Source organism: Myiozetetes cayanensis, unplaced genomic scaffold, assembly GCF_022539395.1.
Source record: "Myiozetetes cayanensis isolate MyiCay16 unplaced genomic scaffold, myiCay2020 scf7, whole genome shotgun sequence".
Lineage (NCBI taxonomy): Eukaryota > Metazoa > Chordata > Aves > Passeriformes > Tyrannidae > Myiozetetes > Myiozetetes cayanensis.
In genome coordinates this window covers 52,939,133-52,953,851 of record NW_026087964.1, presented here as the reverse complement: position 1 = coordinate 52,953,851, position 14,719 = coordinate 52,939,133, and the positions used below count along the sequence as shown (strand labels likewise).

Below are 14,719 nucleotides of genomic sequence, written 5' to 3'. Positions count from 1 at the left end.
GGCTTGAGCTCCTCTCTCTAACCGGCTCTGCTTTTGTTTCAGGAGTATCGACGTCGGGGGCTCTGGGCCCGGGGAGCACCACTGCCAGCACCACGCCACGGATGGCCACCAGCACCACCGGCCGCCCCACCACCACCTCGGCTTCGGGCAGGAGGAACAGGAGCACCAGCACCCCATCGCCCATGGCTGACGTCCCCGACGAGATGACCACGCACCTCCCGCCCGCCTCCTCCCAGCTGCCGCCAGCCGGTGCGGAGAGCTGCGACCCCATGGAAGCCCGCGATATCATGTGGTCTCGGACTCGGCAGGGCCAGGTGGCGAAGCAGCCCTGTCCCATGGGCTCAATAGGTGAGTCGAGGGGTGGGAGGGCGCAGCAGGCTGTCTCCGCTTGCCCGTGGCGCGTTGTGAGTGTGCAGCTTTCACCAGTGGAGCACGCTGATGCCTTCTGTCGGGTCTGCGTTGCCTCGGTCAGCTTTGGCAAGCAGCTGGCTGGGGTTGAAGCCTCAAGGTGCCGAGCACGTTGTGCAGGATCTTTAGCATCTGGCCAAAGGAGAGTACAAGTACTGAAGACCCTGTGGTGTTGCGTTTGATGTGCTGTAAAATCCTCTGTTAGGTGTGATGCACCTGTTGTCCTGGTATTGTAGCCTGTTTTTGTAGCCCCTGGACTCAGTGACTGATGATGGCTAATATTTTGTTTCTTTTGGGACAGAGAGGGGATGGGGGAGGAGGTCAACAAAATTTCTGTTTTGAAGCTCCTGAACCAGTGTGAGTGATTTTTCAAACTGCAGCCAGCACCCAGTGTGATCAACTGGGAAAGTAGTGGAGAAACAAAGCCAAAGCTTTCAAAATGGTTTATTGCTTGTTGAATTTTGCTCCTTTTCTTCTACTCTTCCCTCAATTGTTTTCTTGAAAAACGTTGCTTTTGGAAATTTTCTGTTCCATTTAAAACACAATCAAATGAAGAATGGGTTTTGGCATGTGGTTCAATTTTCTGTGTTTTAACAAATGCAGTTTTCTAAAAATATTTATTTTTCACACTAGTCTTGGTGTCCAGCCCCAAAAATTGCTTGCAAAGGATAAATCTTAAAAGTGGAGGACATTGCCTGAAAATAAGGGCTGAAGGGGTCTGGCTTGCAGAGAAGAATCTCTGTTAATTCTCCACTCCTAGAGAGCCATTCACACCTGTGTGTGTGAATACTGACTCTCTCTTGAATTTGGTGAGGACAGACTGATAAAATACCTGCTAAAGTATGACGGGCATGGAAAGGAATCAGTGGTGAGAATAGGTAAAGAACATTTTTACTGTCTTTCCCAGCTCTGCTTGGTAAAATTAATGCAAAAAGTATCATGTGGTTCCCAGAGAGGGGAAAGGATATTCTGAACCAAAGCTGTGAAAATGAAGGCTGGATGCAGGGTGCCCTTTCCTAAGCACAAGAGCTAAGGACTGGATGAAAATAGCTGAGGAAAATAAAATAGTCCAACTTATTGATAGGGGATGGCCGTAAACCTTTCCCATCTCTAATTTCAGTGCTTCATGCAACTTGTTGAAAGCTGTGGAATATTAGCAATGGGTCTTTTCCAACTCCCTTTGAAGGCATGAGCACACTCTCACTAGTTTTAGTTGGAGCTATTGTCAGACCAGCATGTATTTCATGCCTCTGCTGAAGAGTTCAGTTCTGTGGGGGCAGAACACTTTCTAGGATGCAGTCTTTATGAGTAAAGTTTTTCTTGCTTTTTAAAGATCTTTAACTGCACCATTTCTGATGCATTTTTCTTTGTCTGAAAGGGCCTGAGGCGCTTTGCAGTCTTTTGCAGCAGGGATTGGGCAGCTCTTTCCAAAGAGCTCTTTCCTCTGAAGTCTCTCTTGACAATTGGGGGTTGACAGTAAAGCCCAGCGTTATAGCCTGGCATTCTCAGCTTTCAAACTTGTGTGTGTATCCACCCAAATGGTGTAATGATGATTCAGAGCCATAAAATCTTCATAAAGCAGCAAGGAAGTGGAGGCACAGAGTCTGATCCCAGTTCACCAGTGGTGAGGCAGAGCACTCAAGGTGCTGGCTCAGTGTTTGAGATCTAGTTTTGATTTCTTAGTACCTGGCAGCTTTCCTGCCTGGCCTAAGGCAAAGTCCTTTGTCTGTAGTTTCTGTTTGGCAAATTGGAAATAGTATTCCTGCATTACCTCCTGGGTCTTTTATGTCTTAGGGCCCCTAAGCTTCAAGGTGATGGGAGACTAGGACACTGAGATGACTCAGAAGTGTCCTACTGAGGACCTGAGCACTAATAAGCTCCCGGGTTTTGCATGAGATGAAATGAAGCCTGTGACATGGTGTGCTGGGGGCAAAATGCAACCAATGACACTGAACACAGCGGCTTTCCTGTTACAGGGGTTGCGACTTTCCGGTGTCTTGCGCCAGACGGTATCTGGGAACCCCAAGGACCTGATCTTAGCAACTGCTCTTCACCCTGGATCAACCACATTACTCAAAAGGTAAAACCCTTCCCTGTGTGTTGGCAACTCTGAGTCTAGAGTGACCTTCCTTAGCTCCCTGTTTCTTTAACACAAGGAACCTAAAGGGATCAGTGGTCACACATAAAGCATGAGCTGTGCATAGTAGCCAGGAATTGCAAGAAGAAAGCAAGACTATGACTGTCTTATAGAAATTAAGGCAAAGAGGGTAAGGGAAGGCGTAGAGAGGGGTTGGAGAGTGGAATTAAACTGGAGTGAATGGCATTTCTTGTTTGTGGCAAGCAAAGGAGAAAGAGGGGGGAGGAGGTGGGTAGACATATGGGAAATACTGACTTGTTGCAAAAGGCAACTCCCTTTCATGCATCCTCCAGGATTTTTTCATGTCACGCAAGCACAGGATAAGCCCTCTAGTTAAGAAATCCTTACCAAAGAAAGGCAGGCTCAATGTGAAATGTTTGCATTCTGCCTCTGACTTTCTGTTTTTAACTTCTGCCCAAATTATAAAAGAACTGATGGAATAGAAAACAATACCACAGTAATGCATATCTCTTGACTCTTAAGTCCCTTGATGAATGTTTTCTAGCACTTCATCATTTATCAGTGTTAAAAGTGCATTAACATGTGACAATAGAAGTTCAAGACAAGCAGAGCTTATTTGGTAGCAATATGTTGAGCGTTTTTGTTATTAATGCACAGTGGTGCTTTCAGCTGATTTCATTACAAACAGAGACCAGATGTGTGTTTATGCCATAGAGTCTGTGGGCTGAATCTTTATTATAGCAATTTGTGGGGATTTATTCACTCCTTTAGCCAGAGCAAGCAAGTCCCAGCATTGCAAGTTAGCTGTGCTGCTGCATGATAGCAACAGAATCACAGAATATGCCGAGCTGGAATGGATCCACAAGGATCATCGAGTCCAATTCCTGGACCTGCACAGGAGCATTCCCAAGCATCACACCATGTGCCCGAGAGTATTCTCCAAATGCTTCTTGAACTCTGTCAGGCTTGGTGCTGTGACCTCTTCCCTGGGGAGCCTGTACCAGTGCCCTGCCACCCCCTGTGTGAAGAACCTTTTTCTAATATCCAACCTAAACCTCCCTTGGCACAACTTCAGGCCATTCCCTTGGGTCCTGTCACTGGTCATTGCAGAGAAGAGGTCAGTGCCTGCCCCTCCCCTTTCTCTTATGAGGAAGTTGCAGACTGCAGTGAGGTCTCCCATTCTCCAGGCTGAACAGACCTGGAGCTGCTCCTCATACGGCTTTCCCTCAAGGCCATTCTTCATCCTCATTGCCTACCTTTGAACACTCTCCAAAAGCTTTATATCTTTCCTATATTGCAGTGCCCAAAACTGCACACAATATTCAAGTTGAGACCGCACCAGTGCAGAGCAGAGTGGGACAATCCCCTCCCTTGACTGGCTGTCGATGCTGTCTCTGATGCCCTCCAGGACACGGTTGGCCCTCCTGGCTGCCAGGGCACTGCTGACTCATATTCAACTTGCCACTGACCAGGACCCCAGGTCCCTTTCTGTGGCACTGCTTTCCAGCATCTCATTCCCCAGTCTGTAGGTACATCCAGGGTTGCCCCATCCCAGGTGCAGAATTGAGCACTTCCCCTAGTTGAACTTCATATGGTTGGTTATTGCCCAGTCTTTTGATTTGTCAAGGTCTCTCTGCAGGGCCTCCATGCCTTTGAGGGAGTCATCTGCAAACTTGCTTAGTATCCCTTCCAGTCCTGTGTTCAAGTTGTTTATGAAGAGAACAGGGCCTCAGATGGAGCCCTGGGGAACCCCACTAGTGACAACTCTGCACTCCTGAGAACCACTGCTCCCTGTCCCTCATCTTAACTGAGGCTCAGCAGCCTGTGAATTCCACATATGCCCCTGATCATCCCTATCTCGCTTCATCTGTGTTTATACCTGTCCCTCCCCAAAGGCAGGCAAGATGTCAGTTAACATGGGACTGCTGTGGTATGGTGCAGCCATTACAAAGTCCATAGTTCTTCTGTCCCATGCAGGAGGATGGGCATGTCTCCTGCCATATGCCCAGCGAGCTGATTAATAAAGACTGCCTTTGGTGGCATTAGCAGCTGTGCAGCTCTTGTTTTATGACCTATGTAGTTATCCTGGAGGGGTTAATATTACTTACTCCAACCATAATTCACCCAGGCAGCTGGGAGACCTCTTGCTGCTTGGTGAAGATGACTAGGCCATAAGCCATTAGCAGAGGGAAATAATAGCCTGCACTGATGAAATCTCCATCAAGGTTAGGCTTATTTTATTTGAAACTCTAGCTATCATTTGCGTAACAAATGAGCCCCATTTAATTTGTTACACGCTTTGGTAGCAGGCTAAAATTGAACAGCCAGGTTTTCAGAAATGCCCAGCAGGTTACAACTGGGACTTGATTTTGTTTTTTCTTTCCTGAAGGAACTTAGTTATGTTCAGCTTTGGAGGTCCTTCCACCAGTTGTTAATCAGGAATCTACCAAATTACCCTGGATCTCTTTTTGCCTGAGTGGAAATTCACTGGGATCTTGGGTTATGTGACCCATCATCTATGGAGAGTTGTTACAAAACATCAAGACTTTCCAGGAGTGACTTTTGAGGGGAAAACTCTCTATGGATTGCCTAGGGGTTTCTGTTGGGATTTGCATTCATTGAATCATTTTGGTTGGAGAAGACCTCTAAGATCATTGAGTCCAACCATTCACCCAGTGCTACATGTCCACCATTAATCCATGTCCCTAAGTGCCACGTCTGTATGTCTTTTAAATCCCTTCAGTGGTGGTGACTCAACCACTTCCCTGAGCAGCCTGTTCCTCATCCTTTGTCACTATCTTTCCCCTCGTATCCAGTAAAGGATTGAGATTCTCCTTAGCACTCCTTTTGTTGTAAGTGTATTTTTATTGTCCTTTGTGGCAGTAGACATACATACAGAGTTCTGGTTGAGCTTTGACCCTGCTAATTTTCTCACTGTATAACCTCATGACATTCTTGTAGTCCTCCTTAGTTACCTGCCCCTTTTTCCAGAGGTCATAAGCTCTCCTCTTTTCCTTTCATTCCAGCCAAAGCTCTCTGTTCGGCCAGGCCAATCTTATTCCCCACCAGTTCATCTTTTGGATCATGGGGATGTCCTGCCTTTAAGATTCAGTAGGATCCTTAGAGTAAACATGGTTTTAAATTACTTCCGAAATAACCGATAGTCACTTGGTTTCCCTGCCCAAGCAAGAGGCTAGAAAATCATCGCTGCACTTAAGAGATGGAGACTGATTTATCCATAAATATAGATCTTTTTTCTCACATCCCTGCTGTGGATGAGAAACTTCCCTTCTGTGAGCTTGCAGATTTGCTCCAGGACCTCTCTAAAGATGAAAAAGGAGCCTTCCTCCTCTAAGCCAAGTCAGCTTTTCTTCTTGCTGCTATGGGGGCAGCTAAAGAAAGCAGTAAGCCAGCTGTCCCATGAGGACAGAGGTGCTCACACCCTGCAGCTCAGCTCTCCTGCTCCCCTAGCTCTCTTGGATCCTTACTGGCCACCCATCCCACAGCATCTGCAGCTGCAGCACAGCTGACAAAATGGGTAGAAATACTTTTTTGGCAACCAGGGTTCATTCCTGCTCAGCGTGTCTTCATTCCTAATCTGCTTTGTCTCCCAATAATCTTCTGTCACCTTCTGGGTCCAAACTTCCACCCTGCTCAGGAGGAAGGGTGATGGGTCCCCTGGAGGGATTTCAGCCAGAAAAGATGGTAGGGAAATGCTGTGTTTGCTTTCATATCTCTGTAGTGAAGTAAGGATTATTATTTACTTCTTTCTTTCTCCTGCTGTACTCAGACTGGTGTTTACCTGCTTGCATCATGGTATTAGGTTTTACAGCCATTTCTTAGCTTCCATTAGAGTTATTGTGCTTGATGGAAGATCAGAACAAATGTTCGCTTCAGCAATTCATTGGCCTCCTGACATTTACTTTAACTTTATTGTTGGTGCCTACCGTGCCCTCGTAACGTAGCAGGAGAATAAACTTGCCAGTGGAATTGAATTATGCACTGCTACCTGGGTTATTTCTGGAGTCATACAGTAACAGGAAGCAAAAAGGTCAGTTTTGGATACATTGCATCGTCCTGATCGTGGGGTGATACATTCAGTCTCAGCCTGTTTGTTTTACCTCTTGCTTTCATCAGCACCATCCTTAGCGCAGCGTGTGACTTGCCTGAAAATATCTCTTCCTTGCTGCAGCTTTCAGTTTTGGGTGCTGCCTGGGAGGGCAGGCACCACTATACTCAGCCTCAAGCCACTGAAAGAGAGGAGGCCTCTTTTGTAGCAGAACAGAAAGCTTTTGTGTCCTTCAGGAATGCACACAAAGATTCAGTCTGTAAATCTGAAGCACATGCTTTAGATTTACGTGTCCTCCTGAGTGGCCTCGATCACGTACTCACAAAGAGCAGATGAACCTTAGGGTTCATAGTACCTTCCTCAGGTCCTGTAGATCTGCTTGGGCGTGCATTGCGGAGGAGGTGAGGTTTTGTGTAGGACATCGCCACGTCGTCGTGTCCAGGCCTGAGGATGAAGTTGCAGTTCTGATGACACCATGATGAAATCCTCCATCCAAATTGCTTTTGGCAGTCTGTTTTCAGAGTGCCATCGTGGACAGGATGGAGCAGATGCCACGGCTGTTGTATTATAAAGGGTCATAAAATGCAGTTTAGGTTGCTTGAATACTGTAGTTTCAAAACCATTTTTTCAGCGTTCTCTAGTTTTGCTGTATTATATGGAGAACAGTGATCCAACTCTCTGTTGGATAACCTTTGTTTAATTAGTTAGTTATATCCTTGGATATCATCCAATAAAAAAAAAAAAGGAAAGTTGAATGGAATGGGTTGTTCACTGGGTGGGAGTGTCGATCTGCTGGAGAACAGGAAGGCTCTGTAGAGGGATGTAGACAGGACAGATAGATAGATAGATGGGCTGCAACCAGTGGTATGAGGTTCAGCAAGACCAAGTGCCGAGTCCCGCACTTCAGCTACAATAGCTCTGTGCAGTGCTACAGGCTGGGGGCAGAGTGGTTGGAAAGCGTCTCAGTGGAAAAGGACCTAGGGGTGCTGGTTGACAGCAGCTGAACATGAGCCAGCAGCATGTCCAGGTGGCTAAGAAGGGCAATGGCATCCTGGCCTGCAGGAGCAGAGCAGTGATTGTCCCTCTGTACTCAGAAAGACACTGAGGTGCTAGAGCAAGTCCAGAGAAGGGCAGTGTCTCTGGTGAAGGGCCTGGAGCACAAACCTTACGAGGAGCACCCGAGGGAGCCTGGAGAAAAGGAGGTTCGAGGGGAGACTTATCACTCTGTACAATCCTCTACGACTACCTGAAAGGAGGTTGTTGCCAGGTGGGGGTCAGCCTCTTTTCCCAGGCAACCATCAACAGAATGGACAAGAAGGCACAGTCTCAAGCTGTGCCAGGGAAGGTTTATGTTGGACATTAGGAGAAATTTCTTCACAGAAAGGGTGATTAGACATTGGAATGAACTGCCCGGAAGGACGGTCCAGGACCATCCCTGGAGGTTATTTACAAAGAGGCTGGGTGTGGCACTTGGTTCCATGGTCTAATTGACATGGTAGTGTTTGATCATGGGTGGGACTTGATAATCTTAGAGGTATTTTCCCACCTAATTGATTCTGTGATTCAAAAAAAAGAGAAAAGGATGACATATGTGCTCTGACTCTCTTCTATGGACACACAAATGTATGTTGAAATTTCTGCTAGGGAAAGAAAAAGGCCATGAAGTCTTCGCAGTGTCTGAAGTTAGCTCACAGCCCCTGTTATAGCCTTGCTATCTGACTAACGTTGCCTAATAAAACCTGTCAGCTGTTTGTCCCTCAAAAAACAGTATCAACTTCATGGTCTTTCCAGCTGACCAGTCCATCTGTATGTCACTGTTCTTAAAAATCCTAGTTCAGTCTTTCTTACCATCTTTTTCTTTTTTGCTATCATTCAGCCTCGGGCTGCAGGAAAATATTTTTGCTTTTATGACTACAGGTGCTTTAACACATTCACTCCCTTCCCAGTATCTTTCTAATTTCTTCCAAATTTTCTTCCCTGAATAGTTATTTTTTGCAATTTCTCTCATTTTTATTCTACTGTCCTCTTCTGCAGTCAGTTCCCTCTGAGAAAGGTGGGCTGAAACAGTGAGCACTGCTGCAAGAGGGTCTTTGTTGGTCTTTCCAGGCAAAACTCCATGCTTCTGTATTGTTGACATATATGAAACAGGCAGGAATGTATGTCCTCTCCAACAACTATTATTTCAGTCTTTTCAGTCATAAGAAGGTGCAAGATAGTGATACAAACTTGGAAAATATTAGCTTAGTGTTGCACAGAGGGATTTCAGGTGTGCCAATAATCATTTGTAAATCTGGTCAGAATCCTGCCATTATGTCCAAATAGAAGAGGGGAGCAATTTTTTTAGCAAAGCTATAAAACTGTGTTTTGTATGTTGGCATTATTGGCAAGAAACATTTTTTCTCACCTTCAAATTAGTATTCTAAGGCTAGATTTAATCAGTTTGTAAAAGGAAAAAAAATCAGCCAAAAAATCCCCAGAAACCCAATTTTCTTTTATTCCAGAATCCTTTTTTATCTTTAATTTTTTTTTCCATAATTAAGATAGGAAGTTTTTAAAAGTAGTCTCAAATCGTAAAGAGATACATTATTTTTAATTCCCTTTTTTGTTCTTGAGCCTCCCAGTAGAAAGGTCAGTTACTTGCATATTTTTTCCCTACTTCTTGCTTGCCTCTCAATTACAGCTTTACCCCTGAAGAATCTGTTAAGGGTTGTTCCTGGGTTCCTATATAACTATGTTTGGGTTAAAGAGTATTACATGTTTTCGAAGAAATAACTTGTGAAGAGCTCATTTTCCGTGCAGCAGTAATGAAGAGGAATATGTGGAAAAGTGCTTTATAGAAGAGAAGTAAGTTAGCAATGCATCCTTTTGGGCAGCAGTAAGCTTTGCTGAGCCTTATGTAGAATTAACCAAAAAAAGGGGCTCAATCCTGTTATGAGGGACCAGATATATATCTTAGCCCTGGAATATTCAGCCAGCATTTGGGACTGATAGTTGAAGATGGGTTTGACAGGACTGCACTTCAGTTTCAGTGGAAAATGCTCTAAAAAAGTTGGGGACATTAGCATTAGCAAGTCACACAGCCATCATTTTGGACGCCCTCTCATGCGTGCAGCCAGAATGGAAGGAGCATCTCAGCACTGCTGTAGTGACTTGTACCTGCATTTTCTGTATGACAATGTAGAGGCTTGGAATTGTCAGTGCTAGTAAGTAGCTTCATTACCTGTCAACCAAAAACGTTGTCCCAAGGGAATGGCACATCTCTGTGTTTTCAGGAAACCTGGGTGTGTGAAAAAGTTTGGGTAAATACTTCTATGTCCCAGGAGTTCACAGATTTTGAGCTTCAGTCTGCCTTTCTCTGGGGCATTTCTTCAATTGTTACCTATTTTATGTGTTGTTTGTTTGGCCACACTAGAATTCCTCAGATTTGCAGTTTTTAGGATCAGTACAAGAGAAAAGGAAAAGGGTTTATTAGTGACCAGCCCCCACTACTTTAGTAGACAGACAGGAACAACAGCAGCCTGTTTGTAGCAGCTGAGCAATTTTTTCTGAGTGTACCAGTTTGCATAGGTTTGTGGTCCAAGTGAAAATGTGAGCATCAGATATTGGGTAGCAGGGATTTTCTTTTCTAATATATCTGTAAAAATAGTCCTGAATTCCTGCAGTTTTCTGCAAAGCTTACAGAAACACAATGTGTCATGATACATGTTAAGCTCCAGCGATGAACTGCAGGAAAATGTCGAAATTGATTTCTTTATGTAAAGGGATTTGATGCAGTCATTCTTTAAAGTTCTGAGAGCCAACAGAAGAGGTCAAAATTCAACCTCTGTGCTGATGCGTGGCTTTCTTCAGCTGCTTAGGAGAACAGGCAGCTGTAAGAATAGGATCTGGTTTCTATGGCATTAGCCTTCTGTGTAACGAGGAAGAAATAATTCAGTTTTTGAATGTATGTTATCACTGCTCTAATAGGAAGAACAACATATTATCTCCTTTATTTATCTTCTCTATATCATCATATGCTTTAATTCTCTGAGGACGAGTGCATGAACATCTCCACTTAGATTTCATTAAATCAGATGGGCTGTTGCTGTCAAATTGATAGAAGTAAGTTATTCATTTATAACTCAGCTAATTGATTTACAGAGAGGTAGAAACTCAGCCTATAATCTTTCCCTAGCATCTTGCTTTTATAATAAGCACCAGAGATTGAGGGAAGAAGAGAAATATCTGATTTTTAGCTCTTGGAAGATAAAACAATTGGAAATTGATATGAAGAGCCCAGTAGAGTTGGTCATTGAGCCTGACAGAAGTGGGAGCTTTGTTTACATGTCATCCTGTCTAATTTCTCCTTATCCCTGACATATATATACTACTTGCAATAGTATTTTTGTAGTGGGCTTCTCATAAAAAGGAGATGGGACCAGCTGCCCTGTCCCAAATCCCCATGGCATAGAAAATGGGTACCAGGTAGGGAGAAGCAAAACACAGCAAGAAAGAGGGAAAAGCCACAGGGGAAAAAGTGAGAGTTTCTCAGATAATTACACAGTGAATTTCACTGCAGGTGATTTGTGAGTTTTGTGACTCAATTACATGATAAAAGTCTTTTAATAGAAGATTCAACCGAACAGTCTGCTGGGTTTTCCCTTCCAATGGGCCTCTGCTTGAAACTTGAGCCTTTTGCTCCTGAGTTAGTATGCTTTTATGTGTGCTGAGAGTCACTAGCCCCAGTGCAGATGATGTGACCTGTGTGGTAAGGCGCATGCCTCCTGCATGCAAATGCTGAGTGATAAATTAGCACCTGATTATTAAATCCATAATGCAGGAATTGTGGACTTCATTCTCTGGTTGATCTGGGTTATGTCATCTATTTTTGTTCCTCTTACAAGGAACCTCTTTGTGGAGGAGTTGTAAGAAAAATCATCTCCTCGCTTATCATCAGGTAACCTTCTGTAATCAGAAACTGCTCTTCCTTGACAGGAGAGACTGTTTACATGCTTGTTTTTTTTTTCAAGTGGCATAGGTAAGGCAGTGGGACAAGCTAATTAAAGTCTTCTTAGCATGGGCATCCCATGGAAAACAGTGCCTTGTGAGAAGAAATTGTTGAAGCCAACATGGTTGGCTATAGCTGGAGAAAACACGTTTAGAACCATATTCAAAACACTGTTCATGATAAAAAGATGAAGACCCTTGCTATGGTTTACTTCTTGGGAAATTCTTCTGTTCTCCTTTTCTTCTCCTCTTCTTCATCTCTTTTCTTTTACTTCTTCACGAGGGGACTTGACTTGCTTAACACTGTGGGAGCGGAAGGGACTAACACACTAACAGCCAGGGACAACCTTTCCCTCTGCTTTCTCAACTGCAGATGAAGTCAGGGGAGATGGCTGCCAACATTGCCCGGGAGCTCGCGGAGCACACCAAAAACCACCTGTACGCCGGTGACATCGCGTACTCCGTGTCCGCCATGGTCCAGCTGGTGAACTTGCTCGACGTGCAGCTCCGGAACCTGACTCCGGGCGGGAAGGACAGTGCTGCACGCAGTTTAAATAAGGTAAAAACAAAGGGGCTCAGGAGGGGGCAGGAGGCTGATGTGAGGGTCCAATGAACACTTCTGTGCACGAATATAAATGGAGGCAGACAGAAACATTCATTTACACTGGAGATACATTTACAAAAGGCACATAAGACACCATCATATTTACGCTTAAGGTTTCAGGATGCGTTAGCATTAGAGGGTCTTTTTAGTGATAACCCATGACTTAACCCAGAAGTACTTTACTACATGACAACAGTGTGGTTTCCGTGCCCCAGTTTAAGAAGAATTATTAGTCCTTTTGTCATTTCCAGAAGTAAGTGGAATTGCTACATAGCAGTAAAGGTGCTAGGAGTTGCCAGTTGTGGCAGGAAATATGAGCTGTGGAGTCTGTAAGAATACATTTAGCTGAGGGTTTCCGTAGTCAAAGGCCCTCTTCATCACTGTCTCATGTAAACACATGAGATAGGACTTACTGAGGATTCTGACAGTGAATTGTGCAGGCCTGGTTCTTAGAACAAAGAGCAGCTGAACCCTGTGACTATGAGCATATGTGGTTATATTGGCCACCCAGTTAAAATAAGACACAAAATTTTGTTCCCAGCTGCCTATCAGTTCTGACATTCATGTAAGCGTGAACAGAACTTAGTTGCAAGGTTATAGGGGGAATAAATGATCCTAGCTAAACCTGAAATTTATTCTGTGTCTTATGAAGATAAATGCTTTTCAGAGAAGTAACACTGCCTTTTTTCTTGTAAGGTATTGTTGTAGACTGATGCTATTTTAAATGCAAAGGGCTTCGGGATTGTTTAAGATTTCAGTCACATGGGAACTGAAGTCCTGCATTTCATGTGCTTTGCATGTGCTGAGAATTGGGTTATCCCAATGCTTTTAATTAGTGCTGCTTCCAGCTATTTTTAACAATGTGGGTAATAATTTTATTAACTGTTACATCAGCATAACATTATTTGTTATAAACATACCATGGGTCTTTGTTTAAATGATGGTGATGTCTGACAACATCAGGTAAAACTAGCAATTAATGTCACCTACTAACAGATTTCGTGGTTGTATTCTACTTGCTCTTCTGGATGTGTCCCAGCCACACCCAACATTTTGTCACTTCAGCTTTGCAAGCACATATTTTTCATCTTTTTATATGTCACTTCACAGTATTTGTTTCAATTACATGAAATGGGGTTGTATCCTGGGGACAGGTGTGAGTTACTGAGGGGAGGGGAAGACTGGACAAGGCAGAGCTTCTTGGCTCAGCTGTCACTCCCAGGGTCCCCATTGCAGGTTTCTTCCCCCTGCCATCAGCTTTGCACAAGCAACTCATACAAATCAATTGCGCTCCACATTAAAATTCCGGACCACGTGGAGTCCTGCAAAACAGCGATGTGAGTCAGTGATCCAAATGACAGGCTCAGTAATTTACTTGCTCTCATTCCCCACTTAATTCTTTAGAAGAGCAACTGCTCGTGTTCATTTAAGAATGCATGAATTCAGCTTGGAAGTAGTATTGGGCAAACAAAAGGCAGCAGAGTTACTGCTCCATTTTCCTCTTCACTGATCAAGAGTATTTAAAAAAAAAAAAAAAAAAGGGAAAAAAAGTAATTTGTGAAGAGTTTTGTTTAGTGCTGTTTAGTCAGAAAGAAGAAATAAAGTAAGCACCAGCCATTAAATATTCTTTTAATCATTAAAGGAAATGTGCCGAGAATCCAAAAGTAATCACCTGTGCTGCTTTGTACTGGTGTGGGTTTTTTTTATAAGCTGGTGTACAATGAATTGAAATTAACTGTCATAATCAGATTTTTAAAAGCCATCATCTTTCAGGAGTCACTTTCCTGTCACTAAAAGCTTTATGCTTTCCACGGGATCAGGCTTAATTAAGGTAATAATTGCTCCATTGCATACTAGGAAGACCCCTGAGTGGATAGCTCTGTAATTTTCAGCGAGGCTTTCTTTGATCTCCATTTGCTTCTGTAAAGTCTTCATACTGGCCTGATTTACCCAGAGGAAGATTTCTACTGTTACAAATTGATGAATTAGAAATTGAAATTAGGCATTGCATGATACCTGGGTGTATTTTGTTTATTTCAGAGCCTCAAAACTCTTGGGGACAAATTTGGCTCTCAGCTATACTAATGGGATTGCACTGTTGTGTGTTGAGAGTACAAGTTGCCCTGAATCTCTGTTGATGTGCAGTTTCCAACCAGGCACATCAACAAAAGCAAACCCAACCAAGCCAGTGGCTCTGAGCAGCCTGATTTTGTGAGGTTTCATTGCAGTGATGCAGAGCTCACCAATTCTTGCTCACTGCTGCAGAATGCCTACAAAGTCCCATGGAGCTAAAGAGGTGCCTGTTTGAATTTCATGATACACAAAAGTGCAGTTATCAGACAGGAGGAATGCAAGTGCATATCAAAGTACAGTCTGAAATGTGGCTCCTGTGGAAAAGGTGAGATTCTTTGTGGAAAAGCTATTCAGCATATAAAGCATTTAGGCCCAGGACTTACGAAGGAAAGCGCAACTTGACATGAAAGGAGTGAATAATGTATCCCTGGAGAATTAGTTTAATACAAAGGGGAGAGGATGGCCTTAACTGGAAATATTA

At 43.9% G+C, this 14,719-nt stretch overlaps 1 protein-coding gene across 19 annotated transcripts in view; it reads left to right on the top strand.

Moving 5' to 3' along the window:
* Positions 1-14,719, top strand: part of ADGRL3 (adhesion G protein-coupled receptor L3) — a 508,900-nt gene that overhangs the window by 402,612 nt on the left and 91,569 nt on the right. For all 19 annotated transcript variants that reach the window (XM_050337727.1, XM_050337726.1, XM_050337714.1 and 16 more), the window contains 3 exons: positions 43-348; positions 2,385-2,488; positions 11,935-12,120. In XM_050337727.1, coding sequence (XP_050193684.1) covers positions 43-348; positions 2,385-2,488; positions 11,935-12,120 — 596 coding nt within the window. The remainder of the gene's footprint in view (positions 1-42; positions 349-2,384; positions 2,489-11,934; positions 12,121-14,719) is intronic.